This window comes from Anastrepha ludens, chromosome 3 (assembly GCF_028408465.1).
Source record: "Anastrepha ludens isolate Willacy chromosome 3, idAnaLude1.1, whole genome shotgun sequence".
Taxonomy (NCBI): domain Eukaryota; kingdom Metazoa; phylum Arthropoda; class Insecta; order Diptera; family Tephritidae; genus Anastrepha; species Anastrepha ludens.
The window spans coordinates 88,329,314-88,341,337 of record NC_071499.1 but is presented as its reverse complement, the minus strand read 5'-3'; the positions used below and the strand labels follow the sequence as shown (position 1 = coordinate 88,341,337).

Below are 12,024 nucleotides of genomic sequence, written 5' to 3'. Positions count from 1 at the left end.
GGATTCAGCCTCTTTGGCGATATTGGATATCAACGCAGTTCCTTTTTGTCATGAAATTATGGTCCAGTGTAACCAACTTTGCAACAACACGGTGCAAATTCAAATTATTAACTACAATGTCCTGAACCGATTCATAAGCAATGTTCAAGTCCTTTGCCAGCTCTATGTTGATTAATTTGCCGTTATTAATCAACTTTTTTTCTTTATTTTATTGATCAGTTATCGATGTCGACGGACTGCCACCATGTTCCTCATCCTCGATGAATTCACGACCCCTTCCGAAGCGTTCATGTCATTCGTAAACGGCTAGTTTCTTTAGAGTACCATTACCGAAACAATGTCTCAAAATCTCCAAAGTTTTCGCACCATTGAGTCCATATTAACCCAAAATTTAATACAAAATCGTTGTTGCAAATTCAAAACCATTTTTAAAACTGTAAAACATCGAAAAAACATCTACGTACAGAGGTAGATTTACTCAAGACTTTTTTAGTAAAAAATAATTCAAAAACAAAATTGAATGCTTAATTTTGGCCCACCTTGTATTATATGTATTGTATAATCTTCCCCAGATTAAAACATTTCACTACTTTAAAAGTAATTTAGATAAATAAATTGTAGATAGCCAACAAAAAAACTAAAACAAGTTGATCTTCGTGATTTTCACATAAACCTTTATTCTAAGCAAATTTCGCAACAATCCAAATTCATTAACAAACTACTGAAGTTTACTTTTTCAAAAGAGTGGATACAACAGGGGCAGTGTAGGCGACTGGTGCTACTGGAGCAACAGCGGCTAAACGGGCAACAGGAGCGCTGTAGACAGCTGGAGCAGCAACGTGCGAGTAAGTGGCCACAGCTGGAGCAGAGTAAGCAGCGTGGGAATAGGTAGCAACAGCTGGTGCAGCATAGGTCGAGTACGCAGCGTAGGGTGCGGCAGCGTAGGGTGAGGCAGCGTAGGAGGCATAAGCGGGCACGGCAGCGGCGGAGTATGTCAAAGGAGCCACCAAACCGGGGTTGGCCTGGGCAACGGCGAAAAGGAGAGCCAAACAGATGAGGAACTGTAAGAGGAAGAAGTAGATGATATTAAGTATTTTCTGCATATACTGAGTGATATAATTTATTTCTTAAAAAGTGGGCTTTTTTAACAAAGCACTTTTTTATAAGTCAGCACATTTGGTTCACTTACTTTCATTTTGTGATAGTTTGTTGTTAATTGACTGCTGCGAGTTAACTGATGTCGGCTACAGCCCGTCGAGCATAATTTATAGTCAAATTTCGCAGAGCAAGTAACAGTTGTGTGTGTATTTCTGTTAGAAAGAATATGCCTACGTTTTTAATAGCCATAAGCGCTTAATTCCATTAACATACATACTTATGTACTTACGTTATGCCGAACGCAGCTTTGGAAAAACCGACAAAGAGCATACATGCAGCCCACATACATATGCACGTACAACTGTATTGGGATTTGTTCGAAAATTTTCGGTTCCGCTTCAGGTAAAAATTCTTTAGTTTTAATTTGAGTGAAAAGTTGAGATCGTGAATTCGGGTCGGAGAAGAATTTTTAAAATCAGCTTTCAGGAATCGAAAAATAGTTACTAATTAATTTTAAAATTTGAGAGCAATTTTGATTTTTCCACCCACTGGCGGAAGGCGTCGGACATACAACGAATTATAGCGAAACACGAATACCCGAATTATTTTTGGCGGCTTATGAAATCGGGTACCGGGCAACGAATCTCTGCAGTTAGTATTGGACTAAGCGCTAGGGTGAGAGTGGTTCGAAAAGACCCACACAGTAGGAGCAGACCTTTGGACTCTCTCCGGCTTCTTTACCGACGTCGTCCGCTACAGCAAGTTCCACCAGACAAGGACTCCATACAATGGAAATGACTTTACTAATAGTACTATAAAGCCAAGATACAACTCCCGGCGAAAGATCCCATCTTTTGTCATTGCGTTCCTACATCCATAAAAGGCAACGGTTGCATTCTTAATATTCTCTTCGAGATCGGGCGTCCACATTAGCTTTCTATTAATAATTAGATGTAATTACTTCACCTTGTCGGAGCGTCCCCGATTGAGGGAAGTTGAGCTCCATCTTGTGAGGACTAACAACTGCGTTCACATAATGCTCTCTAACAATGAGTGCCACGCCATCCATGTAAGCAATCACCCTCTAGCCCTTTCTCACCAGTTCCTCCAGCAAGTCAATGACAACCCGTAGAAATGGTAAAAGCACACCTCCTTGTGGAGTACCCTTTCTCACCTGCCGGAGGAGAAAGACGCCTCTCTTCTCTACCACTACCGTTACATCCCTAAAAATTCTATAAATAAATTTTTTATCCAGAGAATTAGTAATTTCCTCCGGGAGAACATTATTGGCAGCCCCTCAATGTCGAGAAATGCACCCACCACGAACTGTTTCTGATATACAGACTCTTCTATATCGGGCAGATATTTCTGATCTGCCTTTGTACTACTTTCGTTTCTTTTCAGCCCTAACTTTCCATACTACAGTCTGATTTACATCCGAAAAACATACCTTTTTTTCAGAAGTCCGCCATTTTGTTATTTTTCAAAAAAATTTCATTGTATCGCCTGCCAGAATGGCAAGCCTACAAAATAATAATCAGTTTAACTTTTTCGTTTCAGATATTCTGAAGAGCCAAAATACAGTTGACAAGCCACCTATCTTTTTTAAGACGCTCACTTTGGTGCCACACCACTACAAAAGAATATGTCAAAATAAAATGTCTTTGTATACTATTTGATGTCAATAATAACATACATAAAATCAAAACGATCGCATTTTATTTTCTTAAAAGAAAATTCCTAAAAAATATCTATAAAAAATGAGTATTTGACCAGACTATTACCTGAAATCATTAAGGGATACGCGAGAGCCTTAGTATATAACACCTGGTTATGCAGATCGTAAAGATCGCCAAAAGAATACGATAAGTCCGCAGATGTTTGCAGTCGTTGATTAAAAAATGAAAAAAAAAAAAAACATTATTGATATTAATTCAAACATGTTTTTGATTGATTCAAATATGTTTTTGATTGGTTTTCATGGTTTAGAGATCGAACTGAATAAGAAAAAATATTGGCAATTAGGGATATATATGTACATTTACCACTTCACATATCTCATTGAATGAATTAATTATACTTAATTAAAAACGCCAGAAAAATGTCTTTATTATATAAGAATAACAAGTTTATAAAATATTGTGTTCAAAAATGATATTTCCCAGTTATGAGTATGCAAGTACAAAATAGCAACAACAGCAAGTCATTGTCAACTTTGTTATGTTTGGTTAGTAGAGACATAGCAAAAAATTTGTGAAAATGTTTGAACTTGCTGTTATGCGTTTAAGTTCAATAGCCCTGCTTCCAGTATAATTGATTTCCTCTAAATTTGTGTACTGCAAAATTTACTATAAATTGATTACTTTTAACTGTTGTCAATATTAGTTCAATTCGATCTGTTTACAAACTACAAACTTCAACAAAATGAAAGTAAGAAAATAGATCTTAACATTTTAATATCTTGTTCCATTTTTTAAATTCTTTGTTCTGCTTACAGTTCATCATCTGATTGGCTCTCCTCTTCGCCGTCGCTCATGCGAATCCAGGTATCGTGTCTCCTCTGACTTACTCTGCTGTGCCCACTGTGGCCACCTATGCAGCGTCTCCCTACGTTTATAGCGCTTATGCCGCACCCGCTGTCTCCACCTACTCTTACGCCGCCTTTGCCGCACCTGCTGTGTACAGCGCTCCAGTGGCTCGTGTTGCTGCTGTCGCTCCTATCGCTCCTGTTGCGTATGCCGCCCCTGTTGTCTCAACGTTACTGAAGAAATAGAACAAATGTTTTTGTTGCATCTAATATTTAGTTTATTGAAATGCATGTATGAAGGACCTGAATAAATCTCACCAAAATTAATCGTTATTTAATTTTTGATTGCAAATATGTACCTATCAATAACTAATTTTGAACGTACATATGTCGCTATCATTGGCGATGTTAGCTAAAATTCGCTTTAGAGAGAAAAGTACGGAATGGTATTTTTTAAGGCACTTAAAATTTTTGAGTGCATTAACTTAATTTTTCTCTCATCATCGTGCACAATGAGTATTCTTTCGTTAAATTTTTAATTCTCGTTATCCAACTAACCATTGGACTATTTAGAGTTGGAAAGATGAAAAAAATCGTTAGTCAAGCGTTGAAACACATAATTCTTTGGGTCTTTAAATACTTATTTGTAACAGACAAACATTCTATCAAAAAGGTATCGTGCATAGGTCAATAAAACACAAAGTATTTTTTTTTTATATTAATTTAATAATTTGAATTTCATTTACCACCTTCCCCAACGGTCTTTTAATTACATTTTACTTCAATGCTGTAAAGAGCTATAGCTGAAGAAGAACTACCAAGTTATCCTTCTTTTTTTCTGAACAAAGCCTGCAATCAAAACTCGATTGTATTGACTAATAAAACTCATTCTAAAGTTAGGTTTTTCTCTGTTTTCCTCAAACCGAATTTTCCACCAACGAAATCAAAGCCCTTTAAGCTGCCAAATGCTTAATGTGTAAGATAAATTTTATGTGTGTGAACACTAAACCTAACACGATATATAAAACTTAATTTGTCCCAGATAGTCGGTCATTTTGAAGCTAATTGGTCTGAAGCTAAGTGGTCTTAAGTTTTCTTCCTCTTTAGAATCTATGCCAAATCGAATATCTCTTAGGTAATCACTTCATCATAAATAAATATTCAGTTCAATTTTGGTTTAACAATTTTACAGACTAGACTACAAAAATTTTGTGGAGAGATATTCAAGATATGACTAAACAGTCTTTCAAAAGAAGCGCTTTAATAAGTGATTTAAACATGTTAAAATTTAGATTCTTTCAGGTTTCACTATTTTTATTCAAAACTACAGTCCCAAAAGTTATAAGTGAAAAGTAACATCATTTAAATGACCGCCATGAGCATATCTACAGGCTGTCATATGAGAATTAAAATGTTTAAGGACTCGCTCACACATTGTCGAACGTTGTCTGTTAGCTCTAGAATCGTTTTTAGCTTATTCATATGTTTTCTACTTTCGAAAAAACCCCACAAAAAGTAGTCTAGTAGTGTGAGATCACATAGGCTAAGTGGCCAGTTTATGTCAACATTACTTGTAATTAGTCGGTCGAGAGGCTTAGGTTGAAATAATGCAATTTTTTCGTGAGCTGTACGGCTGGATGTTCCATCCTGTTGAAAATAAAGATCGTCTAGGTCTATTATTTTAAGCTTAGCCCACAAACAATCCTTAGTTGACGGGAACAACTCTTTCATTTTCATTTTCGTAGAAATCGGCCAATTATTCCACCAGCCCAAAAACCGCAACAAACAGTACATTTTAGTGGATGTAATGATTTTTCTGAAATCACTCAAGGATTTTCTTCACCCCAGGTGCAGAAATTTTAGTTGTTGACAAATTCATACAGGGTGAAATGAGCTTCATCACTAAAAATGATTTTGGGCGAAAAATGTGATTTTGGTTCATAGAACCAATTCACGAAATTGCTGCGTTGATAATGATCTGTTGGCTTCAATTCTTGTGTTTATTGAATTTTGTACGGATGCAAATAAAAATCCTTATATAAAATCCATCAAATAGTTGATTTATAAATACCTACTAGTGCAGAACGTCAAGTTTTGCCTCTGACAGTCCTTCTTAACACATAGGCTGTAAAGTCCCGAGCCTAACACATAGTTTTATTGCATTCACCTCTTTTTCAGTTAGTACTGATCTTAAAAAACAGCTGTTAAACTTCCTGATGATGCACAATGCAGTGGACATCCAAATGAGGCGGCAACACCAGAAAACATAAAAAAAATCCACTAAATCGTTTTAAATAATCGAAAAGTGAAATTACCTGAGTTAGCCGACATCCTAAAGATAGCAAAAGAATTTGTTGACTTAATATTGCATAAGCATTTAACTATGATAATGCTCTGTTCAAAGTGGGTGCCGCGTTCGATCACTGTCAAGACAGGAGAAATGCATGAATTGAACTGCTCCCACATCCACTGTATTCGCCAGATTTGGCTACCAGCGACTACTGGTTGTTCGCAGACCTAGAAAATGCTCGCCGGTAAGAAACTCCCCTCCAATAAAGAGGTTATCGCTGAAGCTGCGGCCTATTTTAGGCAAAAGGTAAATCGTTCTACTTGTACAAAAGTGGTATTAAAATGTTAGAGCGACGCTGGAATGATTGCGATATTCTTGATGGAAATTACCTTCATGAATAAAGCTAATTTTGAACAAAACAAAGGGTGTTTGCTTTGGGCCCAGGATTTTTTAGCCCATATGTTTATCCTCGACAGAACCAATCTCATTCAGACGAACATTTCCACCAAAGAAATCACGAATTTTGCGATATGTTATTCTTAAAGATCGACCATTTTCATAATAATTTTAACTCGTGGTTCTATCGCGTGAAATTGTATATCTGTCTACTTGATAAATGTCAAAGATGATACACGAAAAGTGTAAATTCTAAGATGTATTCATTATTATCATCTGCGCATCACTTTTGAAAAGAAGATATTTTGAGTAAGTTTGCTGGAAAAACAGGTTCAATCAAATTCATTTCTAAAATAAAAAATTATTATATCTTTGGAAATCATCATTACATAAATATGCTCCAAAAAATAAGGAAATACCTTCCTTTCTTTTTCATATTTTGTCAATAGATGTCGTTGGAGTCATCTATCTCCAGTGCTACCAATCACATTGAGTCATATCATATGGTGTTAGAAAGGCGACATTTTAAGCTCCATTTAACCAAAAAAAAATTAAATTCGAAGAAGTTGAAAAAAAGTTATAGCTGTTCAAAAATGAGTGAAAATAATGAAGAAATTCGCTATATTTTGAAATTTTTGTATAAAAAAGGGAAGAATGCCATGCAAGCCACCAATGAAATTTGTGAAGTTTACGGAGACGATGCTGTATCAGTTCGTGTAGCACAACAATGGATCGCTCGCTTCCGTTCTGGAAATTTCGATGTGAAAGATGCACCTCGCTCCGGTCGACCTATCGTTAAAAAAGTCGATGAAATTATGGAAAAGATTGACCAGGACCGTCACATAAGCTGCCATGACATCGCCAAGGTACTAAAAATTCATCATCAAACGGTTTTGAACCATTTAAAAAAGGCTGGTTACAAAAAGAAGCTCGATGTTTGGGTACCAAATGAATTGTCTATGGAAAATATAATGGGCCGAATTAACATCTGCGATTTTTTACTGAAACGAAATGAAATCGAACCATTTCTGAAGCGAATGGTTACATGAGACGAAAAGTGGATCAAATACGACAATAATTTGCGAAAAAGATCATGGTGCAAGGGTGGTGAAGCTCCACAAATGGTTGCAAAGCCAGGATTGATGCCTCGAAAGGTTATGCTGTGTGTTTGGTGGGATTGGAAAGGAATCATCCACTATGAGCTGCTCCAGTCTGCTGGAACGATTGATTTTACACTTTACTGTCAACAACTGAGGAGATTGAAGCAAGCAATCGAAAAAAAAACGGCCAGAACTGATCAGCAGAAAGGGCGTCGTCTTCCATCAGGGCAACGCTAGGCCACACACATCTCTGATGACTCGGTAAAAACTGCAGAGCTTGGCTGGGAAGTTTTGATGCATCCATCAAATAGCCCTGACCTTGCACCATCGGACTAGCATTTGTTTCGGTCAATGCAGAACTCCCTTAATGGAGTAAACTTGGATTCAAAAGAAGCCTGTGAAAATTACTTGTCACAGTTTTTCGCCGAGAAACCACAAAAGTTTTACAGTGATGGAATAATGTCTCTAGAAGAGAAATGGCAAAAGGTGGTCGACCAAAATGGTACATATTTGGTTAATAAAGTTCATTATAAATATAAAAAAAAATGAGTTGAAGTTTGATTAGAAATAAAAAAAGACTTTTTCGACTACCCAATATAAATATATTACATATGTATGCACATCTAAAACCAATTACACTAGGATACTGCAACTTTACACGAATGCAGAACTTGTATACTCGTATACAGTAGTTATGGTGAAAAGTGGTAGCTATTGTAGAAGGGGGCATAGCACCTTCCATACAAATTGAAATCTTCATATATATTTTCTCTGGAACCGCTTATGCTAAGGTACTCCAATTTCATACAGTTGCATGAAATACGTACTTAGGGTGGAAAGTATTACATATTGAAAAAGAGGGCGTGGCACCTCCCATACAACCTTAGACCTATCGTCGTAGCCTAGGCGTCCAGATAGTTACAAAGGCAAGCACCCGCTTTTGGGTGTGGCATAGGTCGATTCATGCAGATTACTTGTTCTGACTGCGATTCTTTCCCGAACTACAACGAAACGTCGCCGAATTGACCAGTTGCGTTAAATCTGAGAAAAATCATAGACAGTGACGAAGGCAATGAGATAATTGTGAATATATTAGTAAAACAGATTGAATGTATTGATATTGTTTTTACCAAACTGTTCCATATAAATGCCAAGCTAGAGTACTCCATGTAAATAGTTCAGTGTTTACTATATAAAGGCGTCCACCAGTTCCAGACTCGAATGTAGTATATTCTTATAACTACAGAGCCATTACTTGTGCATTTACGCGTCTATTGAAATTAATTTTTATGCAACAACAAAACATGGAAATTAAGACGTCACTTATAGTGATTTAATATAACTAAATTGCAAATCTAACCCCCGAAAGCAAATTAGAATTAGTTAAGGCTAAAGGACGCTCAACCAAATACTATTGTAGCAACAGGGAAGCCCATATACGCGCAAAAAATTGTCACGTTGTTCAAATTTAGTTAAGTCTTAAAAAAAACAACAAAGTGCTTTTAAAAATCAAAAATCAAATATTGCTCACAGAACCCGAAGCCTCGACCAAAACCTTTGGCAACTACGAAATCTTTCGAAATAAGCTGCTCATTTGATGTTAATGGCCGGAAATACATTGATAGCTGTTAATTCGTCATATTCAACTGAGCAAGTGTTGCACCAAGGCACATCAATAATGTAGAGGCTACAATCCATTAGAATTATCTAATACTTGACTTTTGTATCAAAAAAGTTTAAACAAACAATTTAAGCCTTTGCGATGCATGTGCATTTTTTGCTAAAGCTCAATGAAATGAAAATGTCTGTAAATATGAAAATATTAAAATTGATCCTAAAATCAGTGTAACTATATTTTTATCGCTTTTCTGTTTTAATGTATAAGGTGGCGTAAAATTAGTCAACCATATTTGACAATTGTGTGGTAGACAGCTGCACTATAAAAATATACAATCAATGGAACGCGTAAAGATCCATCACAGGAAACTTTTTCTTTCATTTAGTACAAAAGATTCATTCAAAACCAAAATTGGATGATTCATTTTAGGACCTTGTGTTATATGTATAACTTCCCCAGATCACAACATTTCACTACTTTAAAAGTAATTTAGATAAATAAATTTTAGATAGCCAACAAAAAAACTAAAACAAGTTGATCTTCGTGATTTTCACATAAACCTTTATTCTAAGCAAATTTCGCAACAACCAAATTCATCAACAAACTACTGAAGTTTATTTCTTCTTCAAAAGAGTGGATACAACAGGGGCGGTATAGGTGACTGGTGCTATTGGTGCTACTGGAGCAACAGCCGCAAAACGGGCAACAGGAGCACTGTAGACAGCTGGGGCAGCAACATGCGAGTAAGTGGCCACAGCTGGAGCAGAGTAAGGAGCGTGGGAGTAGGTAGCAACAGCGGGTGCGGCATAGGTCGAGTACGCGGCGTAGGGTGCGGCAGCGTAGGGTGAGGCAGCGTAGGAGGAATAAGCGGGCACGGCAGCGGCGGAGTATGTCAAAGGAGCCACCAAACCGGGGTTAGCCTGGGCAACGGCGAAAAGGAGAGCCAAACAGATGAGGAACTGTAAGAGGAAGAAGTAGATGATATTAAGTATTTTCGACAAATAACGAGTGATTTAATTTATTTTTTTAAGTCGCTACATTTGATTCACTTACTTTCATTTTGTGATAGTTTGTTGTTACTTGACTGCTGCGAGTTAACTGATGTCGGCTACAACCCGTAGAGCATAATTTATAGTACAATTTCGCAGAGCAAGTAACAGTTGTGTGTGTATTTCTGTTAGAAAGAATATGCCTACGTTTTTAATAGCCATAAGCGCTTAATTCCATTAACATACATACTTATGTACTTACGTTATGCCGAACGTAGCTTTGGAAAAACCGACAAAGAGCATACATGCAGCGCACATACATATGCACGTACAAGTGTTTTGGGATTTGTTCGAAGATTGCCGGTTCAGCTTGAAGTAAAAATTCTGTAGTTTTTATTTGAGTGAAAATTTAAGGTCGTGAATTCGAGTCCGAGAAGAATTTTTATAATCAGTTTTCAGAAATCGAAAAAATACTCATTAACTAATTTTTAAAATTTGGGGCCTCGCATAAAATTCCGTTTAAAACAAGATTGTTATAAAAGATTGTTTATTATAAATAAATATAATTGTTCCAAATGGTTTTTAATGAGGAGCTTTTTTTCATAACAAAAATATACTATAAGATAATATAAAACTAATTAATGCATGTCATTAAAAGCGGAGCAATTTCCAGAAGGAGTTCTGAGTATTTTTTATTTTCTCTGTGAATAGGACGAGTTCCAACTTAAGCGGATTTTTCGATAAGCCACAATCCGTCGCCCAACTAACAACTGCGTTTAAATAACCGAAGAGGTAAGTGGCACGTCATCCGTGTAAGCAATCACCCTCTAGCCCTCTCTCTTTGACAATGACAACCAGGAAAAAGGGAGAGAACTTCACCGTGTGGAGTACCCCTGCTCACCTGTCGGCGGGGAGAGACAGAGACGCCGCTCCCCTCTGCCACAACCGTTTTATCGCTTAGCATTCTATAGACAAACCTCTGGAAGAACTCTATTGGCAGCCCCTCAATGTCGAGAAATATGGCCACTGCGAACTCTTCCCCAGAAAGGGACTTCCCTATATCTTTACCAATCGTATGGATGGCAGATTCTTTTGATTTGCCTTTGTACTAAACGTGTTAGTTTTGTATCAAATGCCACCGAGGAATTTCGTTCTCATGTGCAGATTAATTAGCCTCTCAAAGGTTTCAGGAAGAAGGATGGAAGACTGATTGGCCTGAAAAATTTAGCCTGCCTGGGATATGAAAACAGTCTTCACAGCTCTCGAAAGCCTCAGTATCTAGATCCTGGGCTATGCAGACCGCATAAATAGGGATCAGCCAAAGGAATGCGAGACCTCCGCAGATTTCTGCAGTTTTGGAGTTTTTACTAATGCAATTTTGCTCAAAAATTGTTTAGATTGATAATCATGGTTTGAAGATCGAGTTGAATAAGAAAAAAATATTGCCAGATCAGGAAGAAAATTCATTTCACTGATTGCTATTAATTTTACTACTACTCACATATACATTGGTCACGGCGCATATCTCACTGAATAAATAAATTATACTTAATTAGAAACGCCAGAAAAATGTCTTTATTATATAAGAATAATAAGTCTATAAATTATTCTGCTCAGAAATGCTATTTCCCAGTCATGAGTATGCAAGTACAAAATAGCAACAACAGCAAGTCATTATCAACTTTGTTATGTTTGGTTAGTAGAGACACAGCAAAAAATTTGTGAAAATGTTTGAACTTGCTGTTATGCGGTTAAGTTCAACAGCCTTGCTTCCAGCACAATTGATTTCCTCTAAATTGGAATACTGCAAAATTTACTATAAATTGATTACTTTTAACTGTTGTCAATATTAGTTCAATTCGATCTGTTTACAAACTACAAACTTCAACAAAATGAAAGTAAGAAAATATCTTAACATTTTAATATCTTGTTCCATTTTTTAAATTCTTTGTTCCGCTTCATCATCTGCTTGGCTCTCCTCTTCGCCGTCGCTCATGCGAATCCAG

General features: G+C 36.7%; 1 protein-coding gene across 1 annotated transcript; it reads right to left on the bottom strand.

The window, feature by feature from the left end:
* Window positions 1–728: 728 nt before the first annotated feature.
* Window positions 729–10,120, bottom strand: LOC128857594 (cuticle protein 16.5-like). The gene is made up of 5 exons (XM_054093345.1): window positions 10,083–10,120; window positions 9,645–9,988; window positions 3,755–3,859; window positions 1,190–1,310; window positions 729–1,061 (listed from the first exon to the last, which is right to left on the bottom strand). The coding sequence occupies exons 1-5, from the start codon at window positions 10,086–10,088 to the stop codon at window positions 729–731; spliced, it is 909 nt and encodes a 302-aa protein (XP_053949320.1). The 5' UTR covers window positions 10,089–10,120.
* Between the last annotated feature and the right edge of the window lie 1,904 nt (window positions 10,121–12,024).